Below are 22,772 nucleotides of genomic sequence, written 5' to 3'. Positions count from 1 at the left end.
CTGAAGTGAGCACAATTTCCTCCATGAACATCCCAACAGGAAGAAAAGTTCACTCCAATATATTTTCCTGGTGATGCATATAGAAATGTCGCTCCTCCTGTGTTTCCGTTTGACCAGCAAAATGTGAATGAGCAGTTTGTGACATTCTGTGCTCCAGACCACAAACGCATTGCTCCATCTCCTTTGGAACTCCAACATCTCTAAAAGAGTGAACAAAATTTCACAAAAAGAGAAAATGAAAGCAAAAAAAAGGCTTATTAATTCAAATTAACAAATGGACATACCACAAAATCACTTCTTGTTATTGTGGCTGATCCACTTGAAACGTGATCTACGGCTCCTCCAAAGTCTCCCCTGAGATCTGTAAAAATGCAATCTTCAATTTTTGTGTTTCCACTTCTTTTAACATACCTATTTATTTCTGTTTTTGTGCTTTTCTCAAATGAGCTGTTGAATTCCCCAAACATTCCGCTTCGCATCGTCAGTCCTTCAAATATGCTTCCATAATATGCATTGTCCACAAAAGAAAACTGGCTGTTTGTCACCAAGCATTCTCCTCCAGGCATGTTTCTTTTCATGCTTTGTGGACAAACATTTTGTTTTACATTTGAATGCGAAACATTCTCGAATGCACATCCACTCACAAACACTCTCTGTGAATCAGAGCTTCCAACAAATGGTTGGGTTCCTTCAACACAAAATGAGGAGAAATGGCAGAAGTTCAATTCCAAAGAGGAAAAGCCTTCAAAACAGTTTTTTGGCCTCCGATCATGCTGAATGCAGTGAACAAAAGCCTTTAATTTCTCAGGAACAAGCGAAACATTTGAAAACACAGTTCTTCCTCCAAAATTCTCCACAATCCATTTCCCTTGACTTTTTTCAATGAAAATTTGGCAATCTTCGATTTTGGCACTTGAGAGTGAATCAACAAGAAATAAACTGTTTCTGTTTGACTGGTAAAGGCTAATTGCTTTCAATTCTATTGATGAGTTCTTTTCTTCAAAACTTCCATGAATGAAAGTTTTCTCTTTTTTCAATTTCTCGTTTTCACTATTGTCTTTTATGTTCTTTGTTTTCTTCATCAAATCTGATTGAGAAAAGTGTTTATTATTCTGTAGAAAAGACAACATTGTGTGTTTCGAAATTTGTAGTTCATTCAAATGTTTTTGTTTCTGCTGTTCAATGGCATTGATGTATTCCACATTTATGTCAGTGTTAGCTCCGAATATGTGCTCCAAAATACATATAAGCGCAAATAAAAGCATAAAAAAAAAATTATAAATAAACGCAGTAAAGTTATGGGAAGTTTGATAAAAGATTATTAAAGATTATGTAATGTTTTTTTTTTTTTTTTTTTTTTTTTAATGCATTCATTATTATTCTTATGAATAACTTGAAGAATAACTTTTTCTTAATGTTTTGCAGAAATCAGTCCATTCTTTCAACGGGTTCACCAAAAATAATTCATTTTCGAATATTAATAATTGGGTGATTATTTATGAAATCATAACTTTTTTCAAGGAATGGAAAATTTTAAAAGTTGTTCGTCTTTGACGAAAAATATTTTTTCAAATGAAAAATGTTTTTCAATTTTTTTTTTTTTTTTTTTTGCCAATGTTTGAGATTTGTTCATATCAAAATTTTAAGCAAATGGAAGATAATATATTGGGATTTATTTCATAATTCACAATACAAATTTTTTCCGAAAATTTTGATCGAAAAAATTTGATATCAAAAATAAACACACAATTCAATTTCGTAATTTATTTATTCGATTTCGAAAAAGAATAAATCGATTTCGAAAAACAATATTTCAATTTCTAAATTCATTAATAACTGAAATTTTTAATTTATCTTGAGAATGTATTTCTGTAAGTATCGAAATATTTTTCTGATTAATCAAATATTATCTCTCAAATAACTGTTTTTTTTAATTGAGACAATCAATAAATTAGTATTATGAAGTTTTTTTTAAAAATAAAATCAAAAATCATTTCTTTGATGAGAAAAATTTAAAAAGATATTTCATTCTATTGAAAAACCAAATAATAATAATAATATTTTCATCACATTTATTGAATAACAAAAAACAAGAATTGTTTCACAAATAATTATTATTGAGTCTCTTTGGCGAAATTATGTAAAACTTCAATTTTTTTTAAAATGTGTTTGATTATCTTTGAAATCATAACTTTTTTCGGGGTGTTGTTTTTTCAAAGTTTGTTTGCTTTTGGGAAGAGTTATGTATTCAAATGCTTTTTTCATAACGACTGCATAAATAATAATTGTTCAAGCTCAAACAAAAACGACGATTACTTCAATAAGCCTTTTCATTTTTCAATGTTCATTTGTTGATATTCAAGGAATATTTTTGAGCTGAAAGTATTGAATGACAAAATTATTCTATCAAAAATTATTACCCATGTGAATGAATTCATTTTCTTTTTTAATAAACTGAAAATTTAATTTGTTTTCAAAAAAAAAATGAAAAAAAATGAAAAAAAATATTTTTGTTCATGAATATGCATCAATTTTCGAATATTAATTAACAAACTGAATAGATGAGATAAAAATTAAGAGAATTTTAACTCCGAAACACTAGTTATTCATTCCTCAATTCAAAAAATTTTTTGTTTCGAAATTGATTTTTCCTTTTTCAAAATCGAATTAACTAATAACGAAATTGAACTATAAATATACGAAAATTTATTTTTAAAATCGAAAATGTATTATTATTTTCCAAATTAAAATATATTTGGTGTATTTTTTTGTGACAATTACACCAAAAATAATTCTAATTCGAAAAAAAATAATTCAATTTCGAAAATTAATAATTTGAATTCGGAATTAATTTTTCAATTTCGAAAATTAATAATTCAATTTCGAAATTCATTAAAAACTGAAATTTTTAATTTTTCTCGAGAATGGATTTCAGAAAAGTTCAAGTTATTTTTTAACCAATCATATTTTATTTCTTATAGAAAACTGTTTTTTTTATTGCAACAATCAATAAATCAATTTTTTAAAATTTTTTTTCATTTTCGAAAATCATCACTTAAATAATAATAATTTAATAAAAATTCATTCTATAGAATTACCAAATAAAAATTAAAAAAAAATTTTATCACGATTATTGAATTATTTCTTCACAATAATGTGATTGTTTCATTGGCAAAATTTTGGATAATATCGGTTTTAAACATGAAAATGTATTTATTTCCATTTCAAATTAACTTCAATCAATAAATCTTCATTCAAAATGAAAGAAAATATTTTTATGAAAATGCATCATTTTTCAAATATTGATAAACAAAATTTGCTGATGAGATAAAAATTTAAAGAATTTAAAACCCCAAACACAAGTTATTCATTCCACAAATCAAAAAAATTTACGTTTCGAAATTGAATTATTCTTTTTCCGAAATCGAATTAATAAACTACGAAATTGAATTATTAATTCCGAATTCGAATTATTTTTTTTTCGATTTTGAATTATTAATTCCGAAATCGAATTATTTATTTTCGAAATTGAAATATTAATTCCGAATTTGAATTATTTATTTTCGAAATTGAAATATTAATTCCGAATTCAAATTATTAATTTTCGAATTCGAATTATTAATTACGAAATTGAATTATTCTTTTTCGAATTTGAATTATTTTTGGTGTAATTGTCACAAAAAAATGAAAAAAATAGTTAAAAAATAATTGATTTGAAGGGTGATTTATAAACCCGAACATTTTCACAAACCCGGTTATTTTTTTTTTTTTGTTCATTAAAACAGAAGAAATAGATGATCAAAATTAAAAAGGCAAACATTTATTTATATATTTGACTATTTTTTGACAGTCCTAATATTTTTTTGTTCCAATTTTAGTTTTTGATGAAAATCAAAGAAATTTTTAATATATTTTTGATCATTTGGGACAAAATATTTGACTTCAGACATTTTCATTGAGAAATTATGTATATGCGAAGAACTTTTTGTGATCAGAAAATTTGAAATAAATATGTTTATTTTTTGAAATACGTTTGGCGTCACAAAACATAATGTTATTATATCAATGATGTTTGTTAACAGATATGAAAATCATATTTATTATGAAATCTGATATATTTTTGTAAAGCAATCAATGGAACAATTTTTTGTAGCTTTATGCAAAAAAGATTTGAAAGTTCATATTATTCCCCAACTAATTATAAAAATTAAAAAACCATTAATTCGATTTTGGGAAGCTAATTATTCAAAATTGTTTAACTTATTATTCAAAGTTGTTGGACTTTGTTTTCGAAATTGGTAAACTTCTTATTCAAAAATAAACAAATTGAGTATATTTTAAGAAAATTTTTTGTGAAAAATTGGTTTTTTGTTGAGTATTGGAAAGTGATAAAAATAGTATATTTTTTCATTATTTATAAAAAGGATGTAAATTGAGCTCCAATATTTATTATTTGTGAATAAACATGAAAATTTTTGATTTTTCAGGAAAAAATCATCATTCTTGAAATCTGAAAATTTTCAAATGAACTCACCTTACATTGTTAAATTACACATTATCCAATCAAGAAAAGTTATTTATATTTTAAATATATTCAGATGATTAATATAAAACATATGGGGAAAAATATTTCACTTCAGGCATTTTCATTGAAAAAATATGCGCTTTTCGTTGATTTTTTTGTATCAAAAAACAATTTAAAATTGGTCCATTTTTTGACATTCGTGAAATGTTGGAAAACTTGATATTTTGATTTCAACGATGCCTGTGTGCAGATATGAAAATCATATTTATTTTGAAATCTGAGAAAGCGATCAAAAGTTTTGAGCGAAACAATTTTTTCATGCTTTGTGCATAAAAAGCTTGAAAGTCAGTATTTTCCCCCATATGAAGTGAAGTTCGTGTTAATAATGGTGGACACTTTCAATAACTGTGAACAGTCATATTATTTCAACAACCGTTGATAGTTGCATTTTGTCAAATCGCACAGTTACACACTCAACGTTTTCAAACTTCATTGATATACTGAAATACTATAATTTCTTTATTGAATAAAGAAAATTATATTTTCAATCCTTGAATAAACTCCGAGATTTTAAATTCTCCAAGTTTCTCAGAAAAGAAAAAATAAGTTTTATTATACAGTCCAAATCGGATATAATCACATCGGTTTTTGCACAACTTTTTGTGACAATATCCGATTGTGATTATAAGCGAAGTGACTTAACACAGAAAAAAATGAAATTTTATTTTAGAAATAATTAATTTCGTGTCTATTTTTTAATTTTTGAAAAAACTTGACAAATACACATTTTTCAATAGAAATGACAATTTTTATTGTTTTTTTATGTTATTCAGACTTATTTTAACATTATTTTGAAAAATCGATTTTCTGAAAATTTTGATCAAAAAACCGATTTTGCATTGAAAAAATCACCCATTATAATTTAAAATGTGATTATATATTTTCATCCCTGTGATTATATTCGATAGAAAATGAATGAAAAATAGGCCAAAAATGACGGTACATGGAAAAATGTGACTCAAAACGAATGTGATCACATTCGACGTGATTATATCAGGTCCGGACTGTATTTAATTGTGTTGGATAAGTGACAAACACAATTCATATGAGTTCATGCTCATTTAGTGTGTAATTTAATTATTTGACAAAATGCAACTATCAACGGTTGTTGAAATAATATGACTTTCCACAGTTATTGAAAGTGTCCACCATTATTAACACAAACTTCACTTCATATGTTTTATATTAATCATCTGAATATATTTAAAATATAAATAACTTTTCTTGATTGGATAATGTGTAATTTAACAATGTAAGGTGAGTTCATTTGAAAATTTTCAGATTTCAAGAATGATGATTTTTTCCTGAAAAATCAAAAATTTTCATGTTTATTCACAAATAATAAATATTGGAGCTCAATTTACATCCTTTTTATAAATAATGAAAAAATATACTATTTTTATCACTTTCCAATACTCAACAAAAAACCAATTTTTCACAAAAAATTTTCTTAAAATATACTCAATTTGTTTATTTTTGAATAAGAAGTTTACCAATTTCGAAAACAAAGTCCAACAACTTTGAATAAAAATGGGTAATATTTTTGAAATTATAACTTTTTTCTGGTTGCAGATTTTTCAAAATTTGCTTGTCATTGAAAAGAGCTTTTGATTTCAAATGCTGAATTCATCGCAACTGTTTTTGGATGAAGTGAATCAGCTGAAATCAATATTCAAATGTCTTTTATTGAGGCTTTTCACTCTCAAGTAATCATGAATTTATGTCCAAAGGAAACACTTGAACCGAAAATTTTGAATGAAAAAATACAATTTCAATAATAATCACCTAAATTTACCAAATTTAAAAAATATATGGTGTATCATTTTTCACTTATTCATAGGAATTTTTTCAGCAATATCATATTTCAAAGGTGTGAGTGTGTAAAAATTGAAAAAAATTTCATATGTTGACAATTATTGTTTTTCCTGTTAACATCAATTACAATGAAAACATATGTTATTTTTTTTCGATAGAAAAAATCAACATATGGATTGTTTTTCGAAAACTAGTTTAATGGAAAAAGTTAAATAATTCATAACTATTTTTTGGAAAAATATTTTGATGTGATATGTAAAAAAATACATTTGTTAATTGTTTTTACAAAAGTATAAAAACATGTTTTATGAATAATAAAAATATATTGGGCGCAGGAATTTTTGTTTTTCGTTTTTTCTGTCATCTTCTTCCATGGTGAGATTCTCCACCAGCGTAAAAGTTGCATTCAATATTGTTGCTCTGATTTTGTTTTTTGTAAATTGCGACAATGGAATAGGCATTGCAGAAAAACGAAATCAACAAGAAATGAATTGGGAGATGCCAGAAAGCACGATCAGCATTGAAACACGCAGCAACAAATACTCCAATAAAAATGGCATAGGTGCAGCAAAAGTCATATTCTCGCCAGGCGATCGTGTCAGTTGTGCTCGAACAAATGTGAATATAATCAACACCTCGTTGTGTGTGAGCGATCTCGTCATGGAACCTCTCAGCGGCTGCGCATTTCTCACTGCACAACGCCACTCGTCATGCACCATTTTCTCCTCCTTCTGTCGAATCCACGCAGATGCCAGCCACCCACTTTTCCTCTCTTCCCACAGCTCCCTCTCTCTCTCCAACTTCTCCCTCGTTATCCATCAACCAGCCTTCATCTCCTTCCCCCTCTTCTCCCTTCCCAAAAATCTCCTCCAAAATGCTAACTTACCAATCCCCGCATCCTTCTCCATCTCCCGCTCCTCTTTCTCCTCCTTCATCCCCCTCGTCCAACCTTTCCTTTTTTCTCCTTCTTCCCTCTCTTCCCCTTCCCCTTCTCTTTCATCTTTCTCATCCTCATCCTCATCATCATCTTTTTCTTCTCCTTCTCCTTCCCCTTCCTCTTTTATTTCCTCTTCCTCTTCCTCTTCCCCTCTCCATAACCATCACCAATCCCATCCCCACCTCCAAATCCACCTCGATCTCCACCTCTCGGACACACTCTTCACAAACATCACCACTGCGCCACAATCCACACACACCATTCCTGCCAAACCCACACACACACACAACTCATTCACCACCACCACCATAAACACAAACACAAGCATAAACACAATCTCCTCCTTCTCTCTACGCTCCTCTCTCTCCATCCACTCATCCATCTTCCTCCACACCTTCAATCCAATCGATGGTGCGATCCTCCCCAACCTCAACAGCCCATCCACTTCTCTCTCTGCCTTCAACACCTCATTCCTCCGCCAAACACGTTCTTTATCAAATGATGCTGTGGTGCATATTGGAACAGAAACTCAACGAGAAACACCAGGAAGATTGTCCTCTTTTGATGAGAACAGCCATCGCTTTGAGTGGTGCGAATGGAATGATTCATATAGCGGAAATGATCAAGGAGGCGCTCTAAAAGTCAACTGCGAAAATGCAAATCTCACAATCACTTCTTGTTCGTTTTTCAAATGTTCAACAAACGGATGCAGTGGTGGAGCGTTATATAGCGTGTTTTTGTTGAAAATTGAAATTGAAAAATCCAATTTCACCAGTTGTTCTGCTTTACATGGAGGAGCAACTTGCATCGATTGCCGACAATCATCTTCTGTCTATTTATTTTCAAAAAACAAAGTTGAAAATTGCAAAATAACTGATTGGTGTGGAACTGGCTGGTATTTTTATATTGGTTATTTCCCAACAAACGGTCAATTTCTGTTTTCAAACTGTATGTGTATCTCTAATACTGGTGGAAATGCGACTGGCTCATTAACATTTTTTAATCCTCCGCAAAATAAACCAAATCAATTTTCAATCAATCATTGTCAATTCATTAACAATAAATTGACAAGTTCAACTTCAATTCTTGGTGGAGCTGGCATTCACTGCTATTCAACTTATTCCTGGATGAATGAAGTCAAATTCATCACTTTCTGTTTCTTTGATAGCAACACTGCTGCAAATGGCAGAGGAAATGATGTGTTCTTTAGTGGAAGTGATATTACCCAAACTCCTTTCCAGCAATGTGGCTCAACAACCACAACACAAAGAGTCTGGAATAACAATACAGCTGAAAACGATGAGTTCAATGGCTGGCTTCCAATCATCAACCAGAAAAAAATTGTTGCCAACAATGGAACTGATATCGATGCCTGTGGAAAAACACAACAAAATCCATGTGCAACTGTGGAGTATGCTCTCGGATGCATTGCTCCCTTCAGTGATGCCTCCCTCACTCTCCTCATCTCCACTTTCACTCCAACAAAGACTCTCACATTCCGTGCTCCAAATACAAAGATCACTGGAAATGGAATATCCACAACAACTATCTCCTCCAGTGACATTCCACAGTCAACTTCTTCTTCATCTTCCTCCTCCTCTTCATCTCCCGATCCATCTTCCTCTTCTTCCCTCTTCGCACAAACTCAGGGCTCCCTCACAGTCTCTGCCCTCACCATCGCCCATAACTCCTCAAATGCCATCACCCCCATCCTCTTCCACCTCTCCAATAACTCCCCTTCCCTCAACCTCAACACAACCACCATCGCTGGAACAACCTCATCTTCATCATCAATCACAACCCCCCTCTTCTTCCTCACTGCTGGCTCCCTCGCCCTCAACAACACAGCAATCACCAGTCTCATCCTCAGCAGCCAAAGCATCTTCCACCTTACCTCCCTCACCACTCCACTCACCCTCAACTCCTCCAACATCACCGACATCACCTCCACTGCCACTCCCACCAGCTGTGTCCTCTCCTCTGCCACCTCCCCTGCCCTCTCCATCTCCCTCACCAACTGCACCTTCACCAACATCAACTCAGAACAGTTGAGCCAACAAACTTCCACAGATGGCGGGTGCATCTCATTCGCCTCATCCGTCTCTGATAATACGTTTTCAGTGAGTAGCACCACCTTTACCGGGTGCTGTGTGAATGAGGATGCCGGAGCTGGTGGAAGAGGAGGAGGGATATATTTGGATTGCAGTTTGAATGAAGGAGGATTTCAGCTTTCATCGATATCGTTTTCTGGATGCAGGGCAACAGTTGGGAAGAACATGTTTGTGAAGAGTGGGAATCTGGTGAACACTATGAATATTGAGCGGTTTGCATTTGATTGCTCAGATTACAGGGACGATGGGAATGCATTTGTTGGAGAAGATGAGAAATGTGGAGAAATGGATCTTCGAGTGTTTCTTGTTTCTCTGAAATGGGTGGAGGTATCTGTGTCTACAGATGGGCATGACACATTGGGTTGTGGAAGTGAAATATTCCCATGTCAATCGATGAAAAGTGGAATTAATCACGTTGACAGAAGTGAGACAGAAGGAGAAAGGACAGTGAAAGTGAAAGATGAAGGAACAATGGAAGATATTTATTACCTCACAGATGCACTTGTAATTGAAGGATGTGTGAATAAGGGAGATGAAGAACAATATAAGACTGTTCAATTTTATGAAAAAATCAATGGGGATTCTGAATCATCATCTGTTATTTCATCAATTCAGTCACTCAGCTTGTTATCTTTGATGTTGCAGATTCCAAATCAATTTGATCCAAATATGGATTCATTGATCTCATCGAGTGGGGTTCTTAAACTCGAAAACTGTTTATTCGATATCAAATCATTGAAAACTGTTCAATATACATTGATAACAACAACAACTGGACGTTGCACATTGAAAGGATGCAGTTTGGCAGATTGTTCATTTTTCAAATCACCATTGGTGATGGGTTCTTCTGTATTGCTCGAAAACAGCAACTTTTCAAATATTGTGAACACTGGAAGCGATGAAGGTGGTGTTGCGAAAGTGACTTTGCAAGAGAATGAAAAATTGGTGATCAAGTCAACAAATGTGTCATCTTGCTCACTTTCATCGGACAATGGAAAAGGAGGATTTTTGCATTTGGATTGCCAAAATTGTTTGAATGAAAACCCATTTGTTTTTGATGTTGGTATCACTTTTGAGAACAACAATGCAGCAATTGGAAAGAATCTGTTCATTTTGGGAAAGGATTTGAATCGTTCTGTAACAAATGATTCATTCCACATCAATTACTCATCAATGAAGGATGATAAGACTCTGTTTGTTGGAAGTGATAATAATCATCAAGAAAAGGATTTGTTCATGTTTTTGATTCCATACAGCTCAATTGAAATATTTATCTCATCAGAAGGATTTGATGTTGCACGCTGTGGAAGTGAGGAAGAGCCATGTCAAACAATGTGGAAAGGAATGGAAAACATGAAAAAGGAGATTGGAAAGAAAACTATTCAAATTGAAGGATCAACAATTATTCGAGATTCATTCAACATTTCCAATTATCAGATCAAAAAGGGTGTAAAGATGGGAGAAGAGAATGTGAAAGCGATATTGAATTTTGAAAAGGCAGTTGGAAGTCAACTGGAATATTTCATGGGAAATGATGATCATCTTGAATTGACAAATATCCAACTGCAATTAACATCTGGATTTGACAACTCAGCCAAAACAATTATTTCAAATATTTATGGAGATTTGGTGATATCTGGATGTTCATTCCATTCAGCAGCAAGAGTGAACAATGGATTTGATTGTGTGTTTGTGGATGCGATTGGAGGCCGTGTGGAAGTGAATGATTTGTCGATGGAATCATGCAATGTTGGAAGCAGCATTTTTATCATCCGCGATGCTGGAATTACTTGTCATTTGATGAATGTTCGTGTGAAATCGTTGAATGAAAGTGGAGGATGTCTTCTTCTGATCAAAGGAACTGAACCAACAACAAAGATAAATGAAGGAGTCGAGGAAATGAATCTCAATATTGATAATTCATCATTTTCAGGAGTGAAGAGAAGTGACAATGGAGCGAACATTTTGGAATCAAAGAGTGAGAAAAGGATTTGTTTGGTTATCAATGAGAGCAACATCACAGAAGACAAAGCAGAAACAAGTGAAAAAGGAGGGGCGATCTTTTTCACGTTGGGCGCTTCTGGATCAATGAAGATGATTGAATCGACAATCAGTCATTGCAGCTGCAACAATAGCACAGGAAGAGGAGGAGGAGTGTATTTGGCAACAAAGGAAACAGGTGATTTGAATTTCACATTTGTGGGGATGAAATTCAGTGCGAACACAGCAAAAGTGGGGAATGACATTTTCATTGAATGTTTCAACATCACATCTCAGATCGATGAAAGGCAATTTCAGTTTGATCTTCGAGAGAATCATTATTCACGAATTAATGCGATATATGGAAGAGATGAGTGTGAATATAAGGACGATACAAATCTGATGGTATTTATAACGATCCATCAGAGTGACACGATCATTGTGAGCAGCGTGAATGGATCAAATGAAAAGCAATGTGGAACAAACACTCTTCCATGTGATTCGATTGATTATGGGCTGATGCATCTGACTTCAGATTTCATAAGTCTGATGTTCATTGTTGAGGAGAGTGAAATTAGAGGCGAATTGGATCTGAAAGAGATGAGTTTGAGTTCGAAGAGCAGAGGCTTGTGCAAAGTTGAAGTGAAATCAAGCATTGGAAAAACAAGAGATGCTTTGATAACAACAACAGGAGCAGTCTCATTGTTGAGGGTGAACTTTGTGTTCGATTCGAATTTCATCTCTTTTCACGAATCACTGATATCACCAGAGGGAGGAATTCTTGAAATAATGAATTGCTCATTCATTTCAAAACAATCTAATGAAGAAGGTAATGTTGAATTTGCAAACATCCCATTCCACATTATATTCATGAAAAAAGGAGAATTACAACTTGATGGATGCACAATATCAAATCTTATTCTTCATGAATCTGCATTGTATCTATCATCTTCTCTTCCATCAGTGATTTATTTGTTTGAGATATTCAATTCAACAATAAAAACATCTCTGATTGAGATTAATGAATGTGAGCAATTGAATATGGAAAAGTTTCATTCTGAAAATATCACAGTTGAAGGGGATGGAGAATCTTTGATATCATGCTTTTCAATGAAAAAGACGATTCAATTAACAAATTGCACAATAGGCGGAGTCAGTTCAAAGACTACAAAAGGGAAATTGATGAAATTGGAGAATTGTTTAGATGTGATAATGGACAATTGCATTTTTGATGGAAGTTCAAATGAAAGAAATGAACTTCATCTGAATAAAGAAGAAGAAGAGATATGCATATGGTCAGGATCTCTTGTTGATGTTGTGAAGAGTTCTGTTTTGATGAAAGACACAACAATCTCGAATTCTCCTGAAGGGGGAATAACAATGAATGGAGGAAATGTGATAATTGAGATGGGGTTATTTGAGAGCAATAATCCATCAATTGAAGGATATCTATCATTGAGAAGAAACATCATCTGTTCTGATTCTGGAACATTGAATGTGATGAGTTTGAAAGGAGGAGATGGAGTGAAGGATAATTCGTCATTGTGGATGTTGAATGATGGGTGCAGTTTTGAAGGAATTGTTTCAGAAAGGGATTCATCATTCTTCATTCCTGTTCTGGAGAGTGTGGAAGCAAAAGAAGAGACAGACAGAATGAAGCTGACATTCAAAGGGATACTTCTTGTTCCATGCAATCTGTCATTCTCAGTTGTGAAGAGGAAAGGAGAAGAGAAAGAGATTGAAAAACACGATTTCGACGCAAATGGATTTTTATCAGAAGGAGAAGCAGAAGGAAGTGTGGGAATAGATCTCATTAGCAATTGTGGAGATGAAATCGAGGTGAGTGTGCATATTTTATTTGGGAATGAAGAATCTCCTTCGTCAACAAATTCATTCGTTCTGAAGAATATAAGTATTTCTCCACCAAAAGGAGATGAAAAAATTGTTGAAAGCGGAAAAGAAGAAAAATCATCATGGGCGTTGATTATAGCTGTTGTATTTGTTTTATTGTTTTTGATTGTTCTTGTTGTATCTATCATTCTGGCAGTTCGATGGAGAAAGTCGGAGAGAAGAACAGAAGAATTGGAAGAGATTGTGAATGATAACATCAGAAAAGATCCAAAACTGATTGAGATGGTGACGATGGAGATGTCACCAGAGGAGCAGTGGAAGAGAGCTGAAAGAGAGGCTGAGAAGAGTAATGAAGAGAGGATAAAGAAAAGAGTATATGAGAAAAGTTTGGGACACTCTGAGTCATCAGAGCATTTGCTGAGTGAAAGTGGATCAACTGAATATATATTGGGAAGGGATTCAGATAGAATTCCTGATTGGGCATTAGAGAAGGTTGAAGAAGATGAAGAGACAAGAAAGAGAACTCCATCACCATCCATCTCATCCACTTCTACCACAGATACAGATACAACTTTTATCCGACCAGAGAGTATGTGTCCGACCACCTCGTCGATGTCAAATCTAGTGGATGCAATGGCATGTTCATCTCCACACGAGAAACTGATTGTGGATTTGAGGGATTCTTTGTTCATGTTGTTGCATGGAAGGAACGAGAAAAAGGAGATGGCGATTGGCTCATTGAAAGAGAGGGAGCAGACAGCTGCCCAAATCTTGTTCTGGGTGGCTAATCTCGCCCTTCATTCATTTGATGAAATGGAAAACAAGCTTCAGTCATTGTCCAGTCTGAGTCCTCACATTGTTCTGTTCTCTGAGCATATGGTGATCTGCATTGTGATGCATTCTGACTTCTTGTCGGATGATGATTCAGATTCCTCATCAATTTCTTCATCAACAGTTGTGACATCTGACAGTGGTGGTGATGATGATGATGACTCTCTGCCCTCATCAGCCTTTGAGGATGAGGATGACTTCAGAAAAGAGTGTCTGAGGTGGAAAGCACCTGAGCTGCAGATAAACATGAAGATGGGTGCAACAAAGGAGTCGGTGGCATTCTCTATTGGGATGATGCTGTGGGAATGCTTGACTCTTCAGATCCCGTTTGGAGAGTATCCAGCAGAGGTGGCAGGGCAGAAGATAGGGATGTTTGAGATGCCGAATATGCTGGCTGCAGAGGAGTCTTCAATTTGGAATATTGTAAATGGGTGCGTTGAGCAAGAGGCTTCAGGGAGGATGAAGCTCGTGGAAGTGAAGCGGGAGCTTATTTCACACTTCCCGAAGGATGCATTGGTGATGACGATGTCAGATGCAGTAGAGCTTGTGGAAACACGAAGAGAAGAGGGGGGTGAAAGGGATGAGATGGATGAGAAGGAAGGCAAGAAAGGGAAGAAAGGGGAATACAATTGAGAAAAAAGTGAGACGAAAGGGGAAATGAACAAAACAAAGAGAAAAAGGTGCGAGAATGGTGAAGCATTGGAAAAGTGCTTTTTTTCAGATTGTGCAAATTACAGAGGATGGATGGTGAAGAAAATGTGGTGAATGAAAATGCACTGAAATGAAGAAAGAATGAATTTGAAAGATATGAAAATGAAAGAAATATTTTCATTGATTGCTTTTGCTTTCACATTGCATTTTGTTTTTTGTTTATTTAAAGCTTTTTCAGATTTTAGTGATTTTTGAGTGTTATAAAATATTTTTTGTGTGTTTGATTTGTTGAGAATTTCACATTTATTTTTGTTTGTTTGAAAAGTGCTTCAATAGAGATTGGAATGCGTGTGATAAATAGTCTTTTTTTGAATAGGCATATACATTGCGTTGACGTTTGAGTGTCACAATCTTTATTTTCTGTTTAATGCTTCCGACACATTACATCTTCCTCTCGTTCTTCTTCTTTTTATATTTATATATATATATTTATACAACAACGTTTTTCAAATGAGTTCATGAGGCATTCTGCTTTATGCATGCATTCAATTTAAACATTTGCACCATGAAGCTTGGGGAAGAGAAAAGAATGCTCAGCAACTTTGCTTTGAGATTGATTAATAATCAGCATATGTTATTGACGTATTTGATTTCTTGTTTTTGTTTTCGTTTCACAAGGGCATGAGTTAGCGTTGCATTATTTTCAAAGCATAATTTGATGATGGTGCAATATTGGTTGCTATCCTGAGATATTTTATAATTCCATTGTTTTTTGGTGGATTTCCTTCTTTGAATAATTATTTTCTTTGTATATTTTTCGATTATAATTGGTTTTTTTGCTTGGTCAATTCTAATCACCCTGAAGATGTGTTCATTGATTTGCGAGTTTGATGACGAAGGAAATTGAGGAATACATTTGTTTTCTTTCATTATCAAAGCGCTCAGATTTTTGATACACCCAAAATTATTCAAAATAATAATCCATATTCAGCTTACATAATTTTGTTCACAATCATACGAAATTTGCAAAAACAGTTTTTTCCTATCGATTTTATTTTTGAATTAGTATTGTCAATGACTTTATGAATGAGCTTACAATTTTGAAAGGATATGATGTTCAAATTCTTATGATAAAAAAACTAACATTTATAAAAAAATTATCGCAAGAAAGTGAATGTGAGCTCTCTGTACTCGTTAATAAAAAAATTTTTTCTTTTTTTTATAAGTGCAATTTTTTTTGAGTTTCAAGTTAAGTTCCAATGGTTTCTCGCACTTTCAATGTTTGAAAATGCTGAAAAATTTTCAAAGATATGATAATAAAACATTTTCAAAATCTTTTTGTTGCTAATATTTTTGAATTTCAAATATATTTAATAATATCATTTCAGTACTTTATTTTTTTCTTATTAAAAGTGTGAAAGTTTGAAGTGATTTGAATTTTATTAAATCTATCGATCATTTCCCTTTATAATAACCATTCCATCGAAAAAAGTATGAAGGCGAAGTGCAATAACACATTTGTTGTTATTTCATTATTCGCATACATTATAATTTGTTTTTCAGACAAAAATAGAAAACTTACAGAACGAAAAACAAAATTTTTAACCTCAATTTCCAAATATCAACAAAAAATTAATCAACAATTCATATTGCCACATAACTATGTAACAAATGAAGAAAATTTAATGAGAAACATCGAGGAATTACTACCAATTTATCGAGAAGATTCATTTCATCATTCTTCGATCTTATCTTTGTTCAATTCTTTCAATTCATCATTAAAAATCTTGAAGTTGGGGTTATCTCCTTTGAATGAAAATAATGAGTTCTTCATTTCTTCTTGCTCTTCAGTTTTAGTTTCATTTTGCAGATTTGATGCTTCTTATTCCAGCAATTTTCTTTTATCTGAATCAAGCCACATTGATATTTACAATTTATCGATAAATTCAATTGACAACAGACATTACATAAACACATTAATCAAATGCAAAAACGAGAATGAATGTCCATTTATTTATGAAACTGCAGCAGTCATATCAACTGTTTTTTCATCTATGTTGTTGGCATCATCTCCGTTGATATCATCTTCCTCTGGTTTCGCAGTTTCCTTGCAACAATCTATTTTTTCAAATATTACTCATTTACGCAATAGTTTTTCTTGCGAATGTTCGAAATGCTTTGGAAGATCAACAATTTCTTCCTGCAATTTCTTAATGACAAACAATATATATGACGGCTGCATTGTTAATTCATTTGAAAATCAGCAATCTTCTGTTCAAACAGAAAATTGCACCATACAATCATGCGAGAGACGCAATGCGAAAGCATGCAATATTTCAGAGTCTGCTTGCCAACAGTCTTTGAGTTCTTCAATAGTTAATATTTTTTACCATGAAGTCGAGTTCAAAGATGAATTGACTGAAGACACAGGAGGTGCTTTGTCTTTCTCACGTCCAAGCACACAAACAGAACCAACGCATGTTGGCTTTTACTTTTTGAAATGTAGTTTTATAAACTGCCATGCAGATAAAGGAGGAGGTGCTGTTTATTTGATGAATTGCGCATCAGTTTCTTTACTGGAGACAATATTCTCCAACTGCACGTCATCAACAATTGGCAGCGCAGCATATTTTTCTTCCGCGAAGCCCGAGTGCAAAATGGAGCGCTGCACTGTTAAAAAGTGCGAATGTACAAGTGGATCTTCAATATCATTTGCTTTATCTGACACATCGCATTTACCCACTGCTATTCGACCACCAAGTGTAATTTTTTTACAAAATTCTTGGAGTGGCTGCAATACAAAATTTGGATCAGCAGCCACAGAAATAAAATATGTCAAGCCGGAAATGCTGTTAATGAATGAAAACACAGTTTGTGAATGCTCTTCAAATACATCTGGAGCATTTCTTTTGTATGCCCTTGTTAAAGATTGGCATGTTCCAAGCGTCATGTATTGTTTTTTCCATTCAAATGAAGATTTATCTCGTGGATGCGCAAGCGATTTATCGATTTTCGCACAAGAATTGATTTCATCAAAGCCAACTTCCAATTCATATTCTTTATCAAAAGGCATTCGAGCAGATATTTCTAATTCGGAAAATAGGGTGACACACGACGAATGGCTGCCAGCAGAGATGCAATTAATATATATTAACAACCTTGGCACGAGCGAAGACAGTCAAACATGCGGAGTATCACAAAAATCAGCGTGCAAGCATTTTTTTAATACGCTTGAAAATCATTGCGCAATAATGCCAAAACTCATAATTACATCGGATGTTGATGCAGGAACAAACCCTATAACTATTAAAGCGAGAAATATTACCGTTTATGGATGTAATATGGATGTAGAAGCGAAGCTTGAAGACCGCCAGTGGCAGAATGCGTTTCAAGATTCCATTTTGGATTATATCAGTGTCAGAGAAGAAGAAAGGCATTCAATTATTTTTAGGGATCAAAAGGAAGATTCTTCTATGAAGATCTCAGACGCACGCCTTCGGTTTCGGGGGTTGAATTTTGTGCATCCTCCTTCAGGAGTGACTTTGTTTAACCTTGCTGTGTCAGGATCTCAATTCAATCTTGAGGGAAACACACTCGTAATTGAAGATTCGTCTTTCACTTCTCAAATGCCAAAACAGATGATACAACAAAAAGCGCATGCAAACGAACAGGTTCATACGACAACACCACTTCTCATTTTGCAATGCGGAAGGGCTACTCTCAACTCAATAAAGGTTTCACATTTCTCTGCTACGGAGTCTCTTATTTACGTAACTGAAAACGATCTGAATCCGAACCTCAAATGCAGTTTTTATTGCATAAACTGCCTTTTCGAAGACATTACAGGATGCGAGAAAGCAAATGCGGAAAGAGCGAATCAGATTTCAGAAGCTTCAGTCATGGCTATTAATTATTTTGAAAACATCTATATTTCCAACACTAATTTTTCAAACTGCGTGTCTGGGAAATCGGAATTTGGTGGGGCTATTAAACTTATTGGCCATGAAACATATCAAGTTTGCTTTAATTCTTGCCACGTTGAACGATGCAAAGCATTAGTTTCCACATCTCACCTGTCAAACAAGGGAAAGAACCAAGCTTCACTTTTATTGGCCGACGGACACAATACCATTGACAATGAAATTCTTTCTACCGATGGAAAAGGAAAAGGCGGATGGATGTATGTTCAATTTAAGCCTTTGTATCCTTCGAAATTATTATTAACATTATCACAACTAATATTCAATGAAAATGATGCTGATGTTGGATGTGACATATTTATGCTAGTTTCGAACAGCATGTTTTCTATGAGTAGTAATATATTTGTTGATACATTAAATTCCCACATAAAAGCGGATAACTCTATTATTGCACAATCAACTCAAGACCCAGATAAGCTCATAAATTTGTATTCACAGCTTGTTCCAGTTCAACTCGATGAACTTCATGTGAGTTCAAATGGAGAGGATTCAATAAAATGTGGGCACGCTAATTTGCCTTGCTATACTTTCTCATTTGCTGTTTCACGGGGAAATTCTCGATACACGTATGCTCCTGAATACAGCATGATTAATATTATTTTGCACAACAATGTTTTGATTGAAGATCCGATGACTGTTGATGGCATATCCATTGAGTCAGAAGATGGCACAATGCAACAGATAAGCGTCAAAAAATCAGAGGGTATAGATTCTTTTTGGCTTACTACGTATGGCAAAACCACGTTCACTTCATTACAATTCATCCATTTTTCTGCAATGAAGAATTCTAACATGCTTTTGAGCGTTATGTCTGGAACGCTTTCCATAAATACTTGTAACTTTACCCAAAATAGAATAGGAAAGCTTGCATTTGATGTTCCGCTGGCAGTTATTAACGATGCATCAATCATGATTAATGACAGCTTCATATACAACATTGCAAGTGCTGCAAATTTATTTGTAATTAACACTAGCCCTGTGAACGAGTTTCAGCCTGGGCAATCTCACATGAGTACAATTTTTACAAACACAACATTTACTCAGATCCAACTCACAGGCAGTTCCATAATCTCTTTGCGGCCGTATGTTCTATCGTCTGTTCTTCCTCATTCATTCGAGGTTGCGCTGAAGGGTAGCCGTGTGGAATTATGCAAAGCTCTTAAAGCAGGTTCTCCACTTTTGGCAAATATTCCAGAATGGGATGTGGATTCTCCAACACTTACGTTGGAATTAACAAACATTACTCATTGCGAATCCCCGAAGCAGGCTGGTGCGCTTGTCTTCGCAGAGCGTTCAATTGTGAACATTAATTCCTGCAGTTTTAATGAAATCACTGAATATAAACAACAAAACACAAATATTTTCCAAGCATATTTTTTTGATGAGCCTCAAGTTGCGTGCGACTGGTCTTTCTCATCTGTTTATTTGCGGCAGTGTCAGACTTCAATCAGATATTTTTCATACTCAAATGTGCAAATTGGGCCAGTTGCTATTGCAGGTGGCGTGTTGGAGGGAACAGATGTTTCGTTTTCTCGCAATACATTACCAGAAATAGCAAGAATGTATCCATCTGTGCAACATAATATTGCTTGCTTCCGAAATCGGGACGGAGAATTACCAAATGCAGCGGACGAGACAAAGGATCGAGGCTTGCTAAAGGTATCCGCTCTCACAGTTGATGGCATCGATGTTGTTGCACAACAGAAATCAGCTTGGATCTTTAATGATGGATGCCAACTTGGCGGTGCGCTCTCGAATGAAATTCAGACAAATTTTATTCCTGCTCTGGAGTCGGTGAAGCCTTTTATTGACTCAAGTGCATTCAGTTCATCGGCGAGGCAAACACAAGAATCTTCCTCTTCATTATCTTCAACAGCATTTCAACATTCTTCATTTCATTCAATCACTTCAGCTCTTCGATACGCAAAGCACTTCTTTGCTCAAGTATTATCAACTTTCACTTCATCACCCTCTTTGCAGAGCATTGATGCTGAAGAAGAAAACAACATTACACTTATTTTTTATGGGCAAAATCTTATTCCATGCAACATCCGCTATGTAATGATGTCATCCAAGAACGGACAGCTCTGCAATCCTTTGAATTTCCGCTCTTACATAAACGAAAATCAATCAGTAGCATCTGTTCCAAGCAGCTGGCTGGTTCCATCAGCCATCAATGATGTCATATCTGCATCTGTTGTGCTTGTAAGCCTGAACGATTCTTCGATTGTTACGTTTTCAACAGCGAATGTTCCAGTCAGCAGTTCTAACCCAACGCCAAATAATAAGCCAAAGATCACTCCAAACCAAATCCTGGCGATTGCCGCTTCCTGTTCGGCTGTTGCGTTTATCGGGCTAATTGTGCTGTTGTACATTTTCCTTCGGCGCTGGTCAAAGAAGAATGCCCTGAAAACAGCCTATGCCACTGAAGAGATGTACAACAAGGAGAACGATCACAAGTCTTACAGCACTTTTAAGGACAATTACACTGGCTGCGACAATTCTGTTTCCACCAATTCGAGTTATTTGAGCATCTCGAGCCAATCATATGGGAACTCATCGCATTCATTCGCAAGCGACACTGTTATTTTCTCTGCGCAGAATCGCTTTATATCATCATATGCAAAGAAAAAGCATAAGAACAAATTCAGATCAAGATTTTCTGATAAAAGCTCTGAAGAAGACGAAGAGGTGTTGTACAATCTGTCTGTGACCATTCCGTACGATGTTATAACTCCATGCTACGAGGAATGATCGTTGCCAGAATGAGATTTGTGCGTTTTTGCGTTTGTTTTATTGGAAAATGCTTCATTTATTACATATGAATGAAATGTGTAATGAGAAGTGAATAGAGAATTTGCTTGGTTAAAGATTAATAATATTTTGAGAAAGACTTTAGCTTCTTTTGCTTTTATTTTTATTTATGGATGATCCAAAAACCGATTTATTAAATAAATTACACATTTTTTTTTTGATTCATATTTGTTTAATATCTTTATTTGTTGTAGATATTACAACAGAGACAAGCGAACATTTCTTGATTATCTTTCAAAAAATCAATTTTTTTTTTTTTTTTTTTTTTTTTTTTTTTTTTTTTTTTTTTTTTTTTTTTTGTAATTTTCAGTTTTTTTTAATGCTCGCGTTACTGTAATTATTAAGTCTTAGAAATTATTTTTTCAATAATTACAGTGAGTTCTTCAATGTTCATTATTGTATTTTATATTTGTTTGTCATATACTGTTTAGGTTTTTGAAATAACTTTGCAATTAATAATTAATTTATCGTATAATTCACCTTTTTTTTGCGATTAAACGAAATTTTTTATTTGTTATTTATAGCTTATTTTTTCGTAATTCTATTCGTTGAAACGAACAAACGAACGCTTTCTTTTATAATGTCAGTTTGATGAATGCTAATATTACACCAAAAATAATTCTAATTCGAAAAAAAATAATTCAATTTCGAAAATTAATAATTCGAATTCGGAATTAATAATTCGAATTCGAAAAAAAATAATTCGAATTCGGAATTAATAATTCAATTTCGTAATTTATTAATTCGATTTCGAAAAAGAATATTTCAATTTCGAAAATGAATATTTCAATTTCGAAATTCATTAAAAACTGAAATTTTTAATTTTTCTCGAGAATGGATTTCAGAAAAGTTCAAGTTATTTTTAAACAAATCAAATTTTATTACTCATAGAAAACTGTTTTTTTTATTGTAACAATCAATAAATTTATTTAAAAAAATTTTTTTTTCATTTTCGAAAATCATCACTTAAATAATAATTATTTAATAAAAATTCATTCTATAGAATGACCAAATAAAAATTAAAAAAAAATTTTATCACGATTATTGAATTATTTCTTCACAATAATGTGATTGTTTCATTGGCAAAATTTTGGATAATATCGGTTTTAAACATGAAAATGTATTTATTTCCTTTTCAAATTAACTTCAATCAATAAATCTTCATTCAAAATGAAAGAAAATATTTTTATGAAAATGCATCATTTTTCAAATATTGA

General features: G+C 33.4%; 5 protein-coding genes across 5 annotated transcripts; 3 read left to right on the top strand and 2 right to left on the bottom strand.

Moving 5' to 3' along the window:
• Positions 1-7,108: 7,108 nt before the first annotated feature.
• Positions 7,109-7,719, bottom strand: MONOS_17051 (uncharacterized protein; the record flags this gene model as incomplete). Its single annotated transcript, XM_067869933.1, has 3 exons — positions 7,109-7,236; positions 7,287-7,489; positions 7,568-7,719. The coding sequence occupies 3 exons, from the start codon at positions 7,717-7,719 to the stop codon at positions 7,109-7,111; spliced, it is 483 nt and encodes a 160-aa protein (XP_067734265.1).
• Positions 7,720-8,464: 745 nt separating this feature from the next.
• MONOS_10145 (uncharacterized protein) lies at positions 8,465-12,660 on the top strand (the record flags this gene model as incomplete). The annotated part of the gene is made up of 2 exons (XM_067862563.1): positions 8,465-12,402; positions 12,576-12,660. The coding sequence occupies 2 exons, from the start codon at positions 8,465-8,467 to the stop codon at positions 12,658-12,660; spliced, it is 4,023 nt and encodes a 1,340-aa protein (XP_067734264.1).
• A 1,828-nt stretch (positions 12,661-14,488) lies between these two features.
• On the top strand, positions 14,489-14,743 carry MONOS_10144 (uncharacterized protein; the record flags this gene model as incomplete). The annotated part of the gene is made up of 1 exon (XM_067862562.1): positions 14,489-14,743. One exon carries the CDS (start codon positions 14,489-14,491, stop codon positions 14,741-14,743), a length of 255 nt encoding a protein of 84 aa, XP_067734263.1.
• A 2,563-nt stretch (positions 14,744-17,306) lies between these two features.
• Positions 17,307-17,834, bottom strand: MONOS_10143 (uncharacterized protein; the record flags this gene model as incomplete). The annotated part of the gene is made up of 1 exon (XM_067862561.1): positions 17,307-17,834. One exon carries the CDS (start codon positions 17,832-17,834, stop codon positions 17,307-17,309), a length of 528 nt encoding a protein of 175 aa, XP_067734262.1.
• A 268-nt stretch (positions 17,835-18,102) lies between these two features.
• Positions 18,103-21,495, top strand: MONOS_10142 (uncharacterized protein; the record flags this gene model as incomplete). The annotated part of the gene is made up of 1 exon (XM_067862560.1): positions 18,103-21,495. One exon carries the CDS (start codon positions 18,103-18,105, stop codon positions 21,493-21,495), a length of 3,393 nt encoding a protein of 1,130 aa, XP_067734261.1.
• Between the last annotated feature and the right edge of the window lie 1,277 nt (positions 21,496-22,772).

This window comes from Monocercomonoides exilis (assembly GCF_001643675.1).
Source record: "Monocercomonoides exilis strain PA203 chromosome Unknown scaffold5-2102611, whole genome shotgun sequence".
Taxonomy (NCBI): Eukaryota; Preaxostyla; order Oxymonadida; family Polymastigidae; genus Monocercomonoides; species Monocercomonoides exilis.
This window is presented reverse-complemented; position numbering and strand designations above follow the sequence as displayed.